At 36.6% G+C, this 21,269-nt stretch overlaps 1 protein-coding gene across 12 annotated transcripts in view; it reads left to right on the forward strand.

Moving 5' to 3' along the window:
- The window catches only part of MYCBP2 (MYC binding protein 2), a 204,691-nt gene that overhangs the window by 20,446 nt on the left and 162,976 nt on the right, over nucleotides 1-21,269 (forward strand). For all 12 annotated transcript variants that reach the window (XM_068395507.1, XM_068395508.1, XM_068395513.1 and 9 more), the window contains exons 2-6: nucleotides 3,962-4,037; nucleotides 13,822-14,037; nucleotides 18,951-19,104; nucleotides 20,488-20,684; nucleotides 20,909-21,151. In XM_068395507.1, coding sequence (XP_068251608.1) covers nucleotides 3,962-4,037; nucleotides 13,822-14,037; nucleotides 18,951-19,104; nucleotides 20,488-20,684; nucleotides 20,909-21,151 — 886 coding nt within the window. The remainder of the gene's footprint in view (nucleotides 1-3,961; nucleotides 4,038-13,821; nucleotides 14,038-18,950; nucleotides 19,105-20,487; nucleotides 20,685-20,908; nucleotides 21,152-21,269) is intronic.

The following is a 21,269-nucleotide window of genomic DNA, read 5'->3' on the forward strand; positions in this document are numbered from 1 at the left end:
GTAGGGGGGACAATCGATACATAAAGCTTCCTTCTCAAATTTAAGCTTGTGAATTGCAGTTCAGGACTGTTGTGACTTTGAGGGAAGATCCTCTGTTTGCATTTCCTCAGCTCTTTTGAACAGAGTAAGAGCAATGGTGTTGAGACAACTGAAGAGCATCCCCCTAATAATGCAGCAAATATTGCAAGTAGTAGCTAATGCTGCTTCTGGTTTGAAAACAAATAAACTAAGCATGCTTTTACTTCCTTCTACTACAGGTGCCACAAAGCTGAATACAAGTTGCAGTCATGTCATTTAACAGCTATTTTACCTGTTCTAAATTGTTCAGCAGTCAGTTATTGCCCATGCTCCCCCTTTTTTTTCCCCCTTACATTTGAGGCAATTGTTCCATATTCTAGGGTTGAACATTTTAGGTCTTTGCTTTTATTCTCAACAGATTTTTTCTGTGAAGGCTGTAATAGCACCATTCACTCTTTCTTGGGGTCCATTTGCCACAAGTATTTTCCTGTCAAGGTATCTTTGTGTTCTGCATTCATTTGACTTGCACTTCCTTTGTGGTCCGATTCAAAACTGCTAACTTAGTCTCAAATATTACAGTGGCTTGAAGCAGTTTGCAGAAAACCTGCCTAAGATTTGCTGATAATCAGTGTTTGGTTTGTGTGAACTAAACAGTAGCAACAGCTGAGTTAAGAGTTAAAGGCTAAAGGCCTTCTGCCACTGGAAGCAGATTGTCAGCGTAGTTTCAGGACCTTTACAAATGACAGCTTACAGCAATTTACAGTTGTTAACCAAAACCATAATTAATAATTTAACTTAAAAATCCAACCGAGCCATATCAGGTCTTGTTAATCTTCAGGCAGGGAAGAGTCAGGCTTATAATTAACACATGTGGTTTCCAACAGGAAATTACTCATAATCTGCTTGATGTTGTTTTTCATGAATATACTTGCACATATTTTATCCTTTCTGTCTGAATATTAAAACTTCTTGGCATAATGATATATAACAGTACAACTATGGACAACCATATATATCTTTATATGTTATATGCAGATACATTATAAACATATTAGTATTATGCATACTACTGATAGGTTGCTCAGAACTGTTTATGAAATAAGTGTTGATGAGGTTTTTTTATTTTTTAATTAATCACTTACTAGTTCCGAAGCTTTGTTTGAATACAGGGAGAAAGTAAACTTCCCAACAAAAATTTGGGGATTTCAGTATTCTTGAGGGTTTTTTTATTAAGAAAAAATAGGGAGATAAATGTGGATTCTCAACATGGCATTTCTATACCAAAGTTATTTCCATGTAAAAAAATTGTTCAAGCCTAAAACTTGCTGAAGATAATGACTGCTGCAGTGGAGTGACTAGAAGTTTATACTTGCAGCATCTTTAATGGATGGTTAATGTATGAATGAGGGAGATCATGCTACCACCACTTGGAATCTGAAAGAGGAAGCAAGCCTGTTGCTGATCTTTCCTGCTTGCGAAGTGGAGAAAACATTGTCTAGGTATCATTGACAAATGAAGTTAGTCTGCAAAATGGTGGGGGTTTTGTCGCTTTGGACATGAACCCAATCTTAGTGGGGGGAAAAAAGGCTTAATTTTGGGGATTTCTAGATGTATACATGCATACAGAGAAATACGTGCAAAAATAAGGGGACTTGTCCTGTGAAATAGCGCTTATAATGTTTGCAGACTGTAACAAATTTGGAGAGTTTGCAAGGATTTTGGCAGGCAGGATTAAATTTGAAATGTCTTGGCAACTTGAGTTAGTGTGCTTTTTTAAAAAAAAAAAAAGTCAAGCAATGCTTATCAAGTTGTCTCTGGTAAGCGCAAATTGTACTGTGTTTAAAAGGCATAATTAACAGCACAACTGGTAAAGAGTACTGGAAGCTCAGTTTGGAGGTTTGTAGGAAAATGTTTTCAAGTTACTCTGGGTTACATAGGTCTGCCATGCCATATTGCTGTGAAGCTGCCAAATAAAACCTGGATTACAGTTAAAAGTGTGACCTTTGAGGCTTATGAGGCAATTAGTCTTCCTCTTCTCAACAGCAAATAATAAGTACTGTTTTCAGTTTTGGTCCATGTGGTTTACATGTGGTATGGACTGAGACAGTCCAGAAGTCCAGAATAAATCGGGACTTGTACACTTAAAGTTAGGGTGAATGTTTTCATAAAAGGTTATTTGGTCCAGAGAAGAAGATGGAGTGGTTACAGAATGGAAGGGACTGCATTGTTCTTCATGTTTGACAGCAGAATAAGAATGAACTGCATTAAACTCTAATAAGGAAGAAAAACTTGTCTAATGTAAGAATAACTAAATGGACTATGGAGTTTGATTATAGAAATTTGGACATTAAAGGTTGTATGACATTTCTCCCCCCTGCTTCTTAAATAGGTTGTATACCGTTATATATTGAAACTTTACTGTTGAAGGAACCTTGGGAGATCATCTAGGTTCTCTTTATTAGCTTTAATTGACTGGGGAGGGTGGGGGGTTCCATCTCAGTGAATCACTTCTCTTAACTCCAGGATAATGGTGGTGGTTCCTTTATAAGAGCTCATTTGTTTCTTCAGGAAGTGTCCTGATGAGGAATGTACCTTCCTCTTTGTTTATAGGTGAAGATGGGAAAGGTGATGAAATTTCTAGCAGGCAGCTTTCTTGGGATATTCTGCAGGGGTTCTTTGAGCTTGTTTTCTGACTGGTGGCCATTGGTCAAACTTTAGTTTCCAGCTTTTGACTGCTGGACCATGAGACTTGTATACTCTTGCAGTCTGAATGCTATACAGGAGAGAGTAGTAAGCAGTATGGTTTTAGTCCCTCAAAATTTTTATTTAGAGCAAAGTTGTTTGAATAAAGTACGAAGAGTCTCCTGATTCTCAGTCTCTTTCCAATTTGTTACCGGAAGGTGCAACTTCTTACTGCCTGTGATTTTCAGATTCCATAGTTTTATTTTTCCAACTGATCTGAACTGCAAACTATTTGAGTAATGTGTAAGAGGCACAGAGGAACGTTACTAGTTGTTGCTTAAAGTCCTGTATAGAATGACCTGTATGCTGCAAAGATAACATCTGCTTCTTTTGCAGAGGGTTTGTAATCTGAACAGACCAGAGAAATGTAGAGTAGGTTAAAAAGCATGTGTCTGAGAGTAATGTCAGTGATGGTGACAAAACAGTTGTGTGTGTATGACGTCTTTTCTTTTGGGTTGTGGGGGTTTTTTTTGTTTGGTTGGGTTTTTTTGTGGTTTTGTTTTTTTTTTTTTTTTAACTGGGTAGTAAAATGGAGGAGGAAAAGAATGTGATAGGAATGAGGTGTGGGCAGAAGAGGATTAGAGGAGCGTGTGTTAGCTAGAGCTCTAAAGTAAAGGGATGGAGATGAAAAATTTGTAAGCTGAGGGTGGGAAAAGTCCAGACAAATTTTTAAAAAGCTGCATTCAAAAGTTGCAGTTTCTCCCACCCAACTGAATTTTCTGCCAAATGGTACATTTTTAAAGCCTCCTTTTTGTCTTGGAAGGCTGGAATCTTTATCTGGTAAAGACTTCACAAAACATATGTGTTCTGTACTAACAGGTTATATTACTGAGAATTGTCAATTTTTGCTTCTAGCACTGATGTGGCACTAATGGACTTGTAGTAGAAACAGTAGAATGAAACAGTAGAATAAAACAGTATAACATGTAGAGATCTTTTGTCTGTCCTAGCGTATATTCTGCTTAAATTGATGAGAGTAAAGGCCCTTAAGTTAGTGGAGGATTAAGAAAGCATCATTTTAAATGCTTTATAATTCTGATTTATACCCTGAAATTCTGCCTGTGTTGGTTCCCTTTGCTTAGGAGAAAAAAATTCAGAGGACCTCTGACATTTTTTTCCTCTGCTGGTTTTGCTGTTTACAATGGGATATGGGAGGGGAGTTTAATTGTTTTGTTCTCATGACTCTTCTGCTCTTTTTCAGAAGTAAGAAACTTTTTAGCAAGAAAAAATTGAAAAGGAAACAGAAGACTAAATTGAAAGTAAAAGCACGAAACAAGGTAGGTCTGTAACTAACTTGACAAAGTTCTGTCTCAAAAATGAAAGTAATTTCAGTTGAGACAAAGAAAAGAAAAAATAAGTATAATGTAGCAATTTATTTGTTTAGAAAAGATAACAAGCCATTATCGTTTGTCTGTTTACTGTATTCTACATGACTGTGATACCAATGTTAACCTTTTTCAACAGCTTTTACTGCTAATGTTCAACGTGAAATAATATGAATAGCATTTTTGATTTTCCAGTTCCTGAACTGTAAATGTAGCTAAACATGTTGGTCTTATAGTTAAAATTTAAGAGATGCATGTCTAGCCAGCAGTTAGAGACTACTGCTGCAAAGAGTTCTGTCCATATTGGCTAAAGGAGAAGGGGAACATTCAGTGTCTAAGGAATCCAAAGTTAACTCTGAAAATTCCTCCATAATGGAATAGATGATACACAGGGAGAATAACAGATAAGTAACCCCTGCCCCCATCACTTTAAATGCATGGGAGCAGTACAGTGAACTTAAAAAAAAAAAAGTTTACTTGTTGTTTACTTGTTGCAGAGAAGTCTAGGCAGAAGCAACAGTATTTTAAAATATGGCTCTGCTGCATTCTTTCTCTATTAGAGAGCTATTATTTCTCTGTTTAAGGTAGAGTCTTGGAGGGATTTTCATGAAGGCTCACTGCAGGCATGGAGGCTTCTTCGTAGGTTCCCATTGTAGTCAGTAAAGAGAAAGTAGCTCATTTCTGGAATGGTTCTGAAGGACAGAACCACTGAAATGCCCTGTGAAAACACTTTCTGGTCAGTTGAATGCCCTTATAATACAAGTACACTGTAGATCAAATTGGCCATCTTATCCCTATTTGCCAAACCTCGTGTAGTTACTGTATCTCAAGACAGATGACTTTGGGAGGGTGAACCAAGCCCTATATCTCTTCATTTGGTATTGCTTTTTTGGATACTTACCAGATTGCTCTGCTTATCTCAAGCAGTGCAGCTCCAGACTATGATATAGAAGGAACTTATCTTCACTTCTGTTCTCAGTACTCTACAGTGAAATATTTCTGGTCCAAACTGAATTTTTCAGCCCTTTCTTTGGTTGCTATGATATTAGAAGTTTTAGTCCTATTCCCTTCATGATCTTGTGAGACCCACTGTCAACACAGAAAATCAAGTCAGAAATTTGAAGAAAGTTTGCAGAATGTAGTTAGTCTTTGTGTGTTTTGTCTGGTGACAGAAACTTGTGCTTTTAAAATAAGATAACTCTTCAGCTTTGGTCATTGTTACTATATAAAGGGAACCTTGTCTTTCTGGATAGTAGTGCCCTAGTTGAACTGCCAAGTAGGAAGCTAAATCCAGAACTGCTGTTCTTCACAAGCTTGACGGTCAAATGTGCTGCTTGGATTTAGTTGCATTGGATAAATGGATTGGCAGGATCCCTTCTGAATGGCCAAAGAGGACATGAGCATATTAAAGGCTGGGTCTTGTCAGTAGTTATAAATCTGGCCCTAACCGATCATCTCTGCACCTCAAGTCCATGGAGGGTTGTTTTCCAGATTTTTCTTTGATTTAAAACAGCTTCTGCTTGAAGCATTGCGATTTACTTGCCTTTGAAAGGTGTAATGGTTTTTTGCATGTATTTTGCTGATGTGTCTGTTCTAGACAGTCTTTGAGGCAGGACAGAATTAACCAGCAAAGCATTGGTGTTTGTTCCGAGTCACTGAGGTACAGAAAGGTACTCCAGCTTATTCCTGCATGATAGCAGGAAATTGTGTATTTCCTGAAAACTGTAGCTGAAAAGGAAATTTAAAATCAGCTTCATATCTTTAGGTTATTAAATGTTTGTTTACTGGCAAAGGAGGGTGATGGTTTTTTTTTTTTTTGGTTTTCGCTGTTTCCTTGGGGTTTTTTTGTTGGAGTTCCCCCCCCCCCCCCCTCCCCCATGCTTTTCAATGTATCCCTATGCTTACCAGTGCAGTATAAGCACAATGATCATTTTTGCACTGGAGTGTCTGAAAACAGATGTGTGTATGGTCAGGAAAATGTGAGTTTCCATTTGAAGCCTTATAATAGGGCAGATTGAAAAGCCCATCGCTACTGGACGTTCTGAGCAGGAGAGTTTGTGTGCATCAATTTATTTTTTAAGAACCAGGGTCTTTTAGTCTGAACAGAGATGGGAGCTTTCTCTAATATGCTTGGTAGAGGCAGGGAGGGCCTTAAATTAAGAATAAGCTGAAGGAACCCTAAAATTTGTTATTTATACCCTGCACTTACTAAAAATGATAATTGAGTAATTGAAGAGGAGAGAACATAAAAAAAAGTTATTGTTGAGCAACTGGGAGAAAATTATTCCTGCCATTAAGCATTAAATGTTACAACATTTTAAGTATAAAACATTAATTGGTGTTTAGTGCAGCCCAGTAGTTTGAGCCTTATTCTGTTTCTATGCTGGAGTCATGTTATGATCACTTGATTTTGAACTACTGTTAACTTTTGGGTTTGTGGTTTAGTATCTTTTTTTTTTTAAATGGAGGTATAGACTTTTTCCCTGTGGGTGCAGTGTGTTTTGGCTTTACAAATTCAGTGCTGAATAGAGTGACTTTTACATAAAAAAACAAAGATGTGATTATTAGATGTGTGTGTAGCACCTTGGATTCCCCCCCCCCCGCCCCTTTTATTTTGGCAACAATTATCACTAGAAAATTGTAGGCTGTGTAGCTTATCTCAACCCTATGAATATTGCTCCTTCTTCTCCCTCTCCCCTTTTCATCCCCTGGAGTTTTCCCACTTCACTGTTATAAAAGTGCTGCTTAAGACACTTAGCTGAGAGACTGAATGGAAAGCCAGAGCTAACCATCTTCTGTTCTCATAAAGTTATTTGAAGAATACTGAAAAATTGGAATCCACGAGAGACTGAGAATGTACTTCAGTGATCAGCATCCACCTGTTTAGTTTATATAGAAGTTTTAAACTATGACTTCACAGAATCATAGAATGGTTTGGGTTGGAAGGGACCTTAAAGATCATCTAGTTCCAACCCCCCTGCCACAGGCAGGGACACTTTTCCACTAGACCAGGTTGCTCAAAGCCTCATCCAGCCTGGCCTTAAACACTGCCAGGGAGGGGACAGCCACAACTTCCCTGGGCTACCTGTTCCAGTGTCTCACCACCCTCACAGTAAAGAATTTCTTCCTAGTATCTGCTTGTTTAGCTTTATACAAATGGAAGGAATAAAACCTTGGGAAAGGATGGTTCATGTAACAGGCAAATTTATTATGAGCTAATTATTAGATGTATAAGGTGTATCAACTGGGATAAATGTTTGTCTCATTAAAAACACACGTAGCTTCTCAAATAATTTGCCAGTGTTTTCAGTGGCTTTTGTATTATATAGTGTTTCAACCTCAAGAGGGCATCCCTTTCTAAGAGGTGTTTTAGCTGTTCAAAGAGGAACTTGGTAAGGTTCTATGCTCCTTGTTATGCACAGATAAGATCAAGTGGTTATTATAGCCTTACCTATCTTTAACAACAGATTAACTGTCCTCCTCTAGATTATAGTCTATTTTCATCACATCTGAGAAGAAACCATTACTGGAGTCATCTGAGGAAGGAAGTAAATTGGTCAGAACATAAGCTATGTATGGATTTCATCTTTTGAGATAACAGTTTGTTTAGGTGTGAGACAAGCGTAAAGGAGATCAGAGGGTTTTGGTTTTGCCACTTCTTTCCTTGAGTATACTGGAACATTACAAAAGGCTAACTGAGAAGAGCACTTGTGAGTCTGTCTGCTCTATTTCATGAACCAAATCTGTGCTGTTTAGCCTCTGCGACATAATGCATCCTTCCATTTAGTAGGGACTATATGTTTACAAGGACAAGTCACAAATCAGGGTATGGGCACCTGTGCTTCATTCTCTCTCTCATAATATAGCCTCTTATCTTTTAGGAAAAAAACACACAAGAAATAAAATTTTACCTTCATGTATTAAAATAGTGTTCACGATTCTTTACTTAGCATTGGTATTGCAATTTCTCAGAGTTGCATTTAGATTTCGTTATTCAGTTCAGGATTGAATTGTTCTTTCTTCAGTATCTTTTAAAACTTCAAGAAAAAAGCTTTTCTAATTTTATCTTAAATGTTTAGAGAATGTCATCTACTTCTGTTTTGTCTACCTAAAATACAGAAAACTTTTGTAAGGCATTTGTTTAGGTTTATTGCCTTTACAGATTCTCTGTTCCTCTGAAAAAGATCCCTTAGTCATTCTGACCATTGAAATGACCTTTCATCACGGTTACCTCACCTTGTATGGTTTCAGTTGAGAATCTCCTTTTTGAAGTTTAATATTGCACATTTTGTAAGACTGACATCATGTTTAAAAATTGCTCTTCCTTTCCACCAAAATTTAATTTTAGATGTTCTGTCTAGCACAAATAAATTTTTCCAGCACTCAAGACAGAAGATGTGATGAATACTGAGTATCTGAGGAGTATCTGATGATACCAAGTGAAACAACAAAGAAAAAGATTTCAGAATGTCCCAGTTTCTTACAGCTCATACAAAAACTTAGAAATCAAAAAGCATAATTCTGTTTTCCAGTCTTGAAGCTCCATTCTTTTTGAAAGCAATAGCAATTTCATATTCCGAGAAACCAAATGCTTTGGGAGAAAAGAAAAATGCAGAGCCTGTCGTCTCATCTTCTACTCAGACATGCTAGAAGCTGGACTTCAAGTCATTCTTATACTTAGTGAGTGCTTTGGATTGCAATATTGCAGTAGCCATTAAGAAAATGACATTTAGAGGTGCAGAAAAAGTGGTTGTTGCTCTTCACCTTATCCACAGTGTCAGGTAAATGTTTCATCCATCTGTGGATCTTGATACACTTAGCACCAAGGAAACAAGCTATCAGGGTGGAGTTTTTTCTTGAAATAATATACCTCATACCTCAAGAGCAGTCTGATAGGATTATTAATAATCCTAGATCTGTGACAAATTAATAAATTGCTTCACTGAGTTCTTAGAAGTTGATCAACATTTTGGCTTAATGTTCCGCTGCTTTGCTTGGCAATGTAGAAGTATTTTGTGTCACCATGAAATGCAGTATCAAGAGAATTGTTGTAACTTAAAATAGACTTTATTAGTTTGATACAAGTTGGGGTTCTGTAGGCAGAGTTAGTGGTTAGATTTTCATAGTGATCTGCTCTGCCTCAAAATTTAAGAGCCAGCAGCAAGATTGTACAGATGGTAGCACGAATCTCATAGTATCCAGAAAGTTTGTATGGCTGTGTAGAAGAGTGACCCAATGCCATGGCTCTCATTAGTTGCAGAAAAGGAAACTTCCAGTTGATGATGGGATGAACTTAAGTCCCAGTTTCCTAACTTGATCAGTGCCTCTAGCCTCAGTGAATGTAAGAATCTTTTGTAATCTGGAAAGGAAAAAATTCGCCTTGTACGGAAAAAACTCCTGATACGTGATATCTGTTTTGAATACTTTCCACTGCCACTATTGAAGAAAAGAAAAAAGGAGAAGAAAAAAGAAAGCTGCTCACTGGATGAGCATTTGCATTAGAGGGGAAGAAAGTTTTCCTTTTTTTTCATCAGGTCTGTCCCTGCCTTTTGTAAAAGAAAACTAAGAAAGTGATGTTTATACAACCTGCTTGAAAACTTCCACTTTTGAACAGACCTTTGTTTTGAAGACCTGGAAACTATAAATATTGTTAAAGCCCCTCAGAGACTTGAGCAAATCGATCACAAATAAATCGTCGGTGGTTTTTACCTTATGGTGAAGTTTGTGGGGGGAGAGAGAGAAAGAGAATGTGATGATGGGATGTTCACTTCCTACTCTCCAACCAGAAACAATGTGTCTTGTCACTCAGCACCTTTCTTTTGCCTTGAGACATGCTAAGCATTTGTATGCTTATAGATTTAATGTTAATTCAATTGAGGGTTTTTTCCCCTCAAATGGCAGACAGTAAACAGTGAAACTAGTAATTGTCCTAAAGTTTTAACCAGTTTTTATAACCCAACAACTTATTGTTCAAGAAGGGGTTTATTTAGTACAGTCATAAGGCCAGTGTTTTTAAACTGACAAAACCAGATAGTGAATTTCAAAATTATTCTTAAGGGACATTGTTAGGACTGCTACTGTAGTTGTCAAGTGTATAACAGGATAGAGTATGAGGTGCTTTTAGTTTCAAAGAATTTACAGTTTTCGGAGATAAAGTATTGTGAAGGGAAAGTGGACGTATGAACTAAGAAATGTAAATAGTGAGTTAACATCACAGCCAGGAATTAAACTCTAGTTCTGAGTCGTGTATTCTAGTGCTACGCTGTTCAGATAGAGCCGGGTTTTCTGGAGAATGTTGTGCTGTACTGAAGTCTGGGTAGATGATTGTATATAACTATAGTTAGTGCACTGGTGTAGCAGAGTGAGACACTAAACACAGAAGGATAGAATCATCAAAGTGCTTACTGTTTAAAAGTTAAAGCGTTAGGGACTTTTTAATAGTTGTATGAAGAATAAGGAAGGAGTTTATTTCTGAAAATTAGTCAGCTTATTATTAATAGGTGAGAAAACATACATTGATTTTTTCATCTAGCACTGTAATGACTAAAATAATCTGTGCTGGTTAAACAATTTGGCCAACCTGTTTCAAAAGAGGCTACATGAGCTACAGAACTTAGAGCCACGAAGATGATTAAGGGAGTGGATCATCTCCCTTATGAGGAGAGGCTGAGGGAGCTGGGTCTCTTTAGCTTAGAGAAGAGGAGACTGAGGGGTGACCTCATTAATGTTTATAAATATGTAAAGGGCAAGTGTCATGAGGATGGAACCAGGCTCTTCTCAGTGACATCCCTTGACAGGACAAGGGGCAATGGGTGCAAGCTGGAACACAGGAGGTTCCACATAAATATGAGGAAAAACCTCTTTACGGTGAGGGTGACCGAACACTGGAACAGGCTGCCCAGAGAGGTTGTGGAGTCTCCTTCTCTGGAGACATTCAAAACCCGCCTGGATGCGTTCCTGTGTGATATGGTCTAGGCAATCCTGCTCCGGCAGGGGGATTGGACTAGATGATCTTTCGAGGTCCCTTCCAATCCCTAACATTCTGTGATTCTGTGAGATTCTGTGATTCTGTGAGATTCTGTGATTCTGTGAGATTCTGTGATTCTGTGAGATTCTGTGATTCTGTGAGATTCTGTGATTCTGTGAGATTCTGTGATTCTGTGATTCTGTGAACTTAGGCTGTTCTGCAACAAAGACTAAGATGAACTCCTGACAAGAAAGAACTGGAATGCAGACTCTTCACAGAAGTTATAATTGCAATACATGATACTAACTAGATAAGTGAACTTCAGATAGAGATATTTCAGAGGATCTAGATATTTTTCTCTTCCTATAACTGTCAGTACAGTAGGAAATCCATAGCAGACTTACTAAAAATTTTTTTCGACCTGTGCAGTTCAACTGAGTTAGCTTGAAAGCTGATACTGAGTGTTCGCCTTAACAGCAGCTGCAAAAACTCTTGGGGTGTGTGTAAGGATATTTGATATACAGAAGAGTTGTATGTTATAACCATTTAGTTTTCTGGTGCCAAATACATTTTAAAGTATATAGTAGCTCATTATCATTGATATCAGTCCAAATCTGTTTTGATGGAGTTTGATACTGGAGTAACGTATGAGGCTGTATCTTGAGTTCTTGCACTGATTAATTTTGTGGGTTTTTAACACAGCTTTATTTTTTTGAAGATATTCATGTTGAACAAGGACTAAACTTATGTTGTCTTTCAATCCCTCATGGCAGAAGTTCTGTTGTGCTTAAAAATAAAAAAAAAAAAAAAAAAAAGGAAAATAAACCCCCCGAACTTTCAGTATATATGTTGAGAACTTTTTCCAGCTTCCCAACCTCGCTCCCACCAATTGTCTTTGTATTTTTGTGCTTACTGCTAACATTGACATGGGTAAGAAAAATTACCACACTGTCTGCGTTGGATAAAATAGGCTACAGAGTAAACCATTGCTTCCTAATGTGTTAGCTTGCAATAATTTTGTAGTAATAATGAAAAGGAAGGATATGCAAAAATGTACCAGTACAGTTAGAATAATCCTATAGTCAGAAATAAAAGGAAATATATAAACTATGAAATATTTTGAAGTTATTCTGAATTTTTTGTCAAGTTTTGTAACACATGGTGTTAAATGGTCTAATTTAGAAGTCTGTGTTATTTCTGGTAATAATAAAAAGATAAGTGCAGATAAAAATGTGTTGTGAACCATTGCTGTGTTTTGCAAAGTTGAGGCTACCATATTCTAAAAAAGTAAATCACCCCATTAAAACATTATCCAGTTCACTAGTTCTCAGACTTCTTTTCCCCTCTTCTCTGCTAGATTAAAGTCCTGTTTCCCATCACTGCTCTCACAGATGTATGAGTGTTTCCACTTTGATCTGTTCCAAATCACTGTAATATAATTCACTGCGTACTCTCCTGCCAAATGAACATGGTTATTCACAATAACTATCCCCCTTAAATAAAAATAAAGAAAAAGACAAAAAACCTTCACCCACACTGCCCCCCAATAACACAAGAAACAAATGAAAATAACCTTGTGAAGTTAGTCATGACCCTGACTCAGTCTAGCCTAATGCTCCTCCAAATTTTGCCTTGCATGTTCAAGAAAATTTCTCCTGCACTCTTAACCTAGGCCTTCTCTCCTGGTGTAGTCTTGTGCCCTCTGTGTACACTGAGGTATTAGAGGGAATTGCTTCCTCCCCTATGCCTGAAATCTCGTTTTTCATAGCCTATGCTCAAACCAGCCTAGTCTTTGGTAGTACACAACCAAAGAGAAAGTGTAACCCTGCCTGGGGATTTTTTTGGCTGTTATTGTTGTGGGGTTTTGTTTGTTTAAGTCTGTCGTTCCTCATGTCCCATCTTACTGTTGCAGAAAGGGAGAGTATGGGGCAGAATTTCAAAGATGTTTTTCAAAAAATGTTTTATCTTAATATTTTTCCAAGTCCAACGACAGCCTCATGAAGGCTCTTCTGTGTCTTGGCAGAGGCTGACAGTAATTTACCAGTAGTAGATACCAAGGAAGGGGTGGGGCAGGGTGGTGGTAGGGTAAGGCCATGGGTAGTGATAGTTTCTCAGAATGGTTTCCCAACTCTTACTTTGTGGCTCAGGGCTTCTGAAAATAGGATGGTGTCCTCTTACTTCATAGGCCTTGACAGATTTTTGTGTTCAGTAGTTTGTCTATTAGGTTTTTATTATCCACAGCATCCTGCTGGGGGAGTTTTTGAACTTGCCATCTGTTTTCATTTAATGACAAAACAACTAATGGTATTTTTAATTTCTAATACACATTTAGCAAATATCTTATTTTTACTATTTAACAATAGATTAAAAGTAACAACTAGAATAACAAATAATGCTTTTTAAAATTAACTAATAATATTTAAAAAAGAAAGCCTGACCCCTGTTGAGAAGATAAATCCTGAATTCTGCTAGTCTTTTGACTGTGGCACAGGTTTGGACCATTCTGTGGCCTGAGCTGCTTTCATTTTCCGTCCCAGTGTCCTCATCAAGTTATGAGAGGTAGAGACTAAAGCCAGATGGAATATATTGAAATTTCTTCCTCTGCCTTCTTTTTTCCCTGCCTGAAATATAATTGATACTTCAACAGGAAATTTCAGTCTCCAGTTTGAGAATCATTTGGTTGGCCAAAATTATTGAGACTGTTGGGATTACTTGTATTTAGCAAAGCTGGAAACTTCTAATAAACTTAAAACTTACCTTGTTTTTCAGACTGAAAACCTAGAGAGTACAATAACCATACCAGATATCAGATTACATAGCAACCCTTCAGCTTTTAATGTTTACTGCAATGTTCGCCATTGTGTGTTGGAGTGGCAAAAAAAGGAAGCATCTGTATCTTTGGCATCGAAGAACAGTGTACAGAGTGGGGATTCAGACAGTGATGAAGAAGAGGAATCCAAAGAGCCACCTATTAAACTTCCAAAGGCAAGTAACTGAATACTGTTTAAAGTGTGCCATGCATGTGATCTAAAGTTGGTATGTTCTTTGTGGAGAATAAAGAACAGCATTACAAGCCAGCTGCTCAGAAAATAGCTATAGTTTTATTTGTAGTCCATCTAGTCCAGAATGATCTGATTTGATGAACTAGGAAGATCTATGTAGCTGCCCAATAATTAATTTTAAAGCCAATTAAACGTCAGGTAAACATTCAACTTGCACTCCTTTGTAAGTACTGGTACTTGAAAATAACCTACAACCTCAAAAGTCTACACAAAATGCAAATAAGGCAGCTCTTACTGTCAGAGGCTACTGGCTGGTAGTGACGAACGGTGCTTTCTCTTGCTTTACCCCCCCAAAAAAATAAATCTTTCTGCTACTGGAATTCAGTTGGTGGAGTGTTTTCTAAGATGATTTGCCAGGTATATGTGTAATTGCAGCAACTGTCAATTATTCTTACTACCTTAGTTTTTTAATCTTTCCTCTTTTTGGCTTTAGTGCCTTTTGACACTGATAACTACAGATAGTAATGCACATTGAGATTTTGGACACTATAATTCAACAGTTAGGGTAGGTTTTTTACTATTTACTACTTCTATGCTTAGAGTAGGATTAACGGTGGAAAGTCAAAAATAATCTATATAGGAGTTACTGATTTTCTTCTTAATTTTTTTAATTTGCTGATTCACTTGTTTAGTACTTATGTAACTTCTGTGCATTCAGTTTGTTCATTGCTAGCTTATTAATGCTGTGAGTCCTGCTTCATTTTGTTATTCTTCTGAGTCTAAAAAGCATATTCAGAGTAGCTTTCCTTGTTTATATTTGCTCTAAAAGCAATACAAATACTGAAATAAAAAGGTTGTTGCAGCAGTGATTATGTAGAATGTTCTAGTTGCTTAGAAAATTACAGTTTTATAGGCGATTGTGTTTAGGTAGTATTATCTGAAGGGTAAAGTTGGCACTATAGAAATAGTGGTGGAGAATTGCAGAGGATCATAACCAAGTCAGGTAACTGCAACTTGGTAACTCAAATTTCACAGTTGATAGTTACGAAATAATGTGCAGTCAGTAGAAATAAAGTTAGCGTTGTTTATGAACTGCATCTGACTCCTTGGGCATTATATTAAATGAATCAGCAAGTGCTTGTAGATGCCTAATTTGAAATTTTAAGTAAAAGGCAATGTAGCTATTAGCATTTATAAAGCATGGAATGGAGTTTTAAAGAGATTTTGAAATTAAGAGAGGTTCAGAGGAGCGTGAGATTTACCAGTGATATGGACAGAACATTTGCGTGTGGAAATTAAAACTTTAGTTTTGTTAAAGGTGTTGGAGAGTTTATCAAAAAGAGACTTGGAAAAGTGGTGTGGTTTTAAAAAGATGGTGGCTTAGAAAAAATGATGTGGAAACCCTGGGTGGGAAACTTTACTTTTCCTTTCTCAAAGCAGAAAATCAGTGAGCTGTTTTGTTACATTTAATACAACAAATATAAAATTGGTGTAAATCAGTATGCTTTCAAACTATTCATTTTTAGCAAAGAATCTACAAAATTTTAGAGAGTTTGAGAATTTTTACTGATTCGACAATGGCTTAGATGCTTGGTACAACCTCAGTATTTTTAATAACTGTCTAGCTAATATTGCATTGTTTAGGTCCCTCTAAGGTGAGACACTTTTTATTATTAATTTCACTTGCATGCATACATTTGAAAAAGGCATCCACTTGGAGTTGTCTCACAGGTAGTAAAACTTTTAGAGCCTAACTATGTGAATGTCTTTGTATCCTGAATGTAGGTGTCTTATCTCATGCTTTGAGTATATTATGGTCTGGTTCTTATGTATAATGAACAATATTGAGTTCGACTTAGTTTGTTAAATATAAACAAGAAAGTTATTGAAGCTTCTAAGGCTGACAGTATTTACTAGACCAGTTTCTGAAAGTAATCATTAGCTTATTAAAAAGAATACTGGTGTTTTTGAGTTTGACAGTGAGGTGAAAGTCAGATTCAAAAAAAGGTGTAACTAAGATTTGTGCTTTTCCAGATTCTTCTGAGTTAAACTGGTGAAGTTAGTCCTTGGTGTGGTTTTTTTGTTCATGAAAACTCTTCATTTAATTGAGAATAAGTTGAAAATGTTCTATTTTTTATGCGTCTTAGATGTTCTATTGAAGTATCTTTTTTTTTTTTAATCTTAAACTTGAGAAAATCGGGTTTGTTAGAGCTTTTATTTAGAATACATTTTGTAATGAAATGTTGTCCTGTGCAATTTGTATAATAAGATTGAGAGCAATTGTTTTTAACAATTGTTAAAAGAGACACAAATTGCTGGTCTTCAGATGTTAGGACAATAAAGTTTGTATTTTGGTTGTGTTCAGACAGTTTAGTAGCTTGCTTTGATAGTTTGAAATTTTTTGATTTATATGAAATATTTGCCTTTGCCTGGCTTTAATACCTTATTTATTTAGTACCTTTGCTAATGATGGGGAATTCTTTCTACTTAAAATAGGGCAGATGCAGTTCTGCTGATTTGATTTGCAGTTGCTTTCCCCTGGCACCCCACAATATTAAAGTTAACGCTGGGTTATGGATGATCCCCAAAAGCCCTGTACTAAAAGGAACACGTGCTGGATTAAGGTGGAATTAACAGACTAAATATTCTTCGTTCCTGCAGTGGCATACATTTTGCTGTTTAGCTAATGAGCTTAAGCAAAAATGAAGATTTTCAAATTGTAACCAAAAAAAATTAAAAGAAAAATAATTACTGTCTTTGGAAACTGACTCTTAGTCTTTCAGAATTCGTTAGGAGAATGTGTTACCTGTGTCGAGTATTTTTTGTATGTATATAATATACATAAAAATTAATGCAGAGCATTAAATCTACAGAGTATTATGTATTCTTAAATAAATATAGAAATACCAGTATTGGGCAATTATGAGAGAGGGAAGACAGAGGAAATAATAGTGTAGATAAGACTTCTTGAAGAAATAGGTTTTTTGGAAGAATTAATTATGGATCATTATGTCTGCATCCAGGGTAGAATTTTGTGTCCCCTGCGTAAGGTGGGCTTATGCTTTTGTTCTGAAGTCTCAAAGATGTTGCAGAGGGAAAGGGAGGATGGCTGTGTGGAGAGTATCAGTAAGAGCTGGCAGGCTGTGACAGAGACTGAGGCTGCAGCAGTGCTTGTTTTGGCTCAGAGATCCTTCAGAGAGCAGCAAGAACAAGCTTAAGATGTCTTGAAAAGAACTGTTGTCCTTATTCTGTCCTTCAGTGCACAGTTTGGAGTAGTTGAGAGAGAGGGAGATGCCCACTTTTTTATATCTATAACATGTATACATACAGATATATATATTAAGGTGAAAAGACGTGTTTTAAGAAGCCTACCCAGTCTGTTATCTTGGATACTGAAAAAAACAACCGAAAACCTGTGCAGATCAGACAAAATCACAGCTGAACTATCCATTGTTGATTCCTGCTGTAGTGGAAGCTCACCAGATTATTTTCTCTACTGTGTTAGGTTCTCTGCTTTCTCCAGCTGCCTCTTGTGAGCTGCTAGATGAGGTCTTCTATCTGAAGATTGAGAAGAATAGAATAAATGTCTCAGTTTCTCTCAGAGTTACTATCACTGAAAAGAAAGGTTATTTCTAAAAATGTACTACAGTATATTTTATTCTTTAGCCTGAAAGATAATGCTGAGTTTTGGATCCTGGAAAAACCATCTGTGCTGTTATTTTGTTGTCAGGTTTTTTTTTACCTGTAGATTCCATGCATGTGTTTTCCTCCACTACATTGAAGATATGAAATATAAGGCGTAATTTGCAGGAAAATTGCTGTTGCACTTTGAAAACTTGATTTGATTATGTTTCTATTCTTCCTCCAAAATCAAACAGGTGGTAAAACAACTTCTTTCAGAAGTTAAATAGAAATAAATTGAATGACAGAAAAGACAATTACGTGGCATCCAGTAGAACTTAGAGCTGACTATCAGAATAGATCTGTTTTAAGCATGAGTGGCATTTCCAGTAACGGTTTTGTTTATTTTCACATTTTAGTCTTTTTCCTTAGATGTTACTTAGGGGTGAATCTATATTAAACACTAAACACTGGGGCTCTGCTCCTGACAGAAACACATAGTGAAGTTTTGAAGATATAGTTGCTTATTTGTAATGAGTTAACCCTGCTCACTTTTCTTTTGTCCTTTCTCTATTACATAATGAGTTGGAGAAGGAAGTGAAAGGAACAGTCACTGGAGAGAAGCATAATTGTAATCTCGGAATAATGAGGAATGCTAAAAGGGAAAGTTGGGAGTGGCTGTAACAGTGCTTTTGCAGATGTTGTATTAGTTGTCATAATGCCTGTCTGTAATAAGTATGTATGAGTTTTAGTGACAAGTAATTAATCTGTATTTTTTATATCGTCACAAGAGCAATCTCAGAGGCTTTGAAGGGGAAAGTACTAGTGCTGCCAGTATCAGCTGTCAAATGTATCATTACTCAAGTTGGGAAGTCAGGTTGCCAGCCAGTTCTAGCTTGCTGGTTCACATTAATGAGCAAGGAAAAAGAGGTCTGTCAAATGAAGTGTGAACTCGATAGAAATTAGAAGGGCTCAGAGGCGCAGTTTGCCTACATTGTCCAAAAAATTTTAAGGTTCCTTGTTTTTTTCAGGGAACTATTACTCTGCTTAGGTATGCTCTTTCATATAATGACATCACTTCTGTGTAATATTTGCTAGTACAGTTGTGTAGGTGGGTTCTGGATTTTGATTCTCTTTTGAATTACCATTGTGTTCTGTGTTAGATTTTTGTTATGCAAATAACTGTCTTGTTCTGTGAACATTGGGATATACCTTTATTGATGAAGACTGAAAAATATTATATTAAGACATTCTGAAATATCTGTACTTCTTTAGATCATCGAAGTTGGATTATGTGAAGTCTTTGAACTGATAAAGGAGACGAGATTTTCTCATCCATCCTTGTGTCTCAGGAGCCTACAAGCCCTACTTAATGTGCTCCAGGGCCAGCAACCAGAAGGCCTTCAGTCAGAGCCTCCTGAAGTCCTAGGTAATATGTCGTCTGTTACTGTATTTGTATTAATATACATCTGTTATTGTATTGGACAGAACAAAATGGTTCCTAGCAAGTATTTGTGAGACAATAACATGCTTGTTCTCAGCAGACTGACTTTATTCTGGAGTGTAAACTCCTTATGGTGTATGTAAACAGGACTTTCTCAGCGTTAATCTTTTGTAGAACAGGAATGTTGGCACGTAAAGGGGGGGTGTGTGTATATACTTATATATTGTTGCTGTGTAATGTAGAGTTTCACTGAAACATAGTAAACCTTACAACCTTACAAATCATGATTAATTTATCTCACTGAAGCTATAAAATACTTGGTCTTAGTGGAAAGAAGATAGTTCTACAGTGAACTTCTCTTGTAATCTGCTGTTGTAATCTGTAGTTTAGCTATTTAATGTTGTAATTTATATAAAACCGCTAAGCGAAGTGTCAGAATTCATGCTTTTATTTCCTCTGGCCATCTAAAAGTTTCCCTGAAAATTCATTTTGCTTTTAATGATATTGAAAATAAAAGTTGAACTCCTGATGGCTTTGAATGTATAATTGATTAAGGTAAAATCCAATTATCTTTTGTTAAAGTATATTTTTTACTGGTTTATAGAACTGCAAGGAAAGCTAGGCTGTAGCATCTGTTGATTAAAAATAAAATTAAATATATCTTAAGACTTTCCATGTATATTTTCCTATGTTATGGCTCAACAGTGTTCTATTTTCAAAGATGATAGTAATTTCCTACAGAAAGCTTTTCTTTTGTATTGATGCAGAGAGTATTAAAAAGCTACAAAGAAGGCTTTGTTTTGATTACTGCCTTAGTGATTATTTGTATATACTATCAAAAAAATTGAGGTGGATTTCTGTTCACACCTTGATTGTTACAGATGTTCAGCTGCTAAACAGTGCTTGAAAAGAGGCATATGATCAAAATAGTTTTCAAGCTTTGATTTGAAATGCTCATTTCTGAGAAATGGGATGTGCTTCAACATGGGTAATGGTCATAAAGATTAGACAAGGTTGGTCAAGACCTACACATCATCTCAGTGATGAGGTAGACTGAATAGGCAGGTAAAGTAACTCCTGGCCCATTTCTTACTAATGTGTTCCACTATAACAGAAGGACTTAGTTTTTTCTTGTTCTCCAGTCATTGTGATTATCAAGACTTGATGTTTTCTGGCTGAAAAAGAATGAAAAGTTAAGGATGTTTTAGGCCTATTTAAATGGGATACTTTTTTTCTGTCTAGAAATAGGACTAAACTTAATGGCTGAGGAAAGATGTATCATGTATTTTTTAAATTTAATTTCCCGTTGACTGGCAAATTGGTATGGTTTTGTGACTTGTCTATGTAATTGCTGTGTTTTATCTGCAGAATCCCTGTTCCAGCTGCTCCTGGAGATAACTGTCCGTAGCACGGGAATGAATGACAGTACAGGACAGTCCTTGACAGCGCTTTCCTGCGCTTGCCTCTTCAGTTTGGTAGCTGCATGGGGAGAGACGGGAAGAACATTGCAAGCAATCTCTGCTATCCTCACCAATAATGGCAGCCATGCTTGTCAGACTATTCAGGTCTTGAACTAAAACTTCTCTGTATCTGGGAATTTATGTAAAAGATGTGTACATGAGTTCTGAGAAGATCTATTGTGTAAATTCAGTTAACTTTTTTTCCTCTCTATTTTTGAGATACGAGTAGGTATTTCTTTGTCTCTTTTGAGTTGGAGATAGAACAGAAAATACAACATTTAAAAAACAGTCATGTTTTTCACTCACTCACTATTTCTTCTACTGTTTAGGTGCCAACCATTTTAAACTCTCTTCAGCGGAGTGTACAGGCAGTTCTGGTGGGCAAAATCCAAATCCAGGACTGGTTCAGTAATGGGATAAAGAAGGCCGCCTTGATGCACAAATGGCCATTGAAAGAAATATCTGTAGATGAAGATGACCAGTGTCTACTTCAGAGTGATGGGTTTTTCCTTTATCTCTTATGTAAAGATGGACTTTACAAAATTGGCTCTGGATATAGCGGGACAGTGAGGGTAATGTGGTTTCTTCTTGTCTGATGAATGATAGTTAATATTTTAACTTAACTTTTATGATGTCCTGTTTTCATTGAGAATCTTTTGTAGCTTACTAATGGTCAGTTCTTCTACAGTT

The sequence above is a fragment of the Nyctibius grandis genome, chromosome 2, assembly GCF_013368605.1.
Source record: "Nyctibius grandis isolate bNycGra1 chromosome 2, bNycGra1.pri, whole genome shotgun sequence".
Classification (NCBI taxonomy): domain Eukaryota; kingdom Metazoa; phylum Chordata; class Aves; order Nyctibiiformes; family Nyctibiidae; genus Nyctibius; species Nyctibius grandis.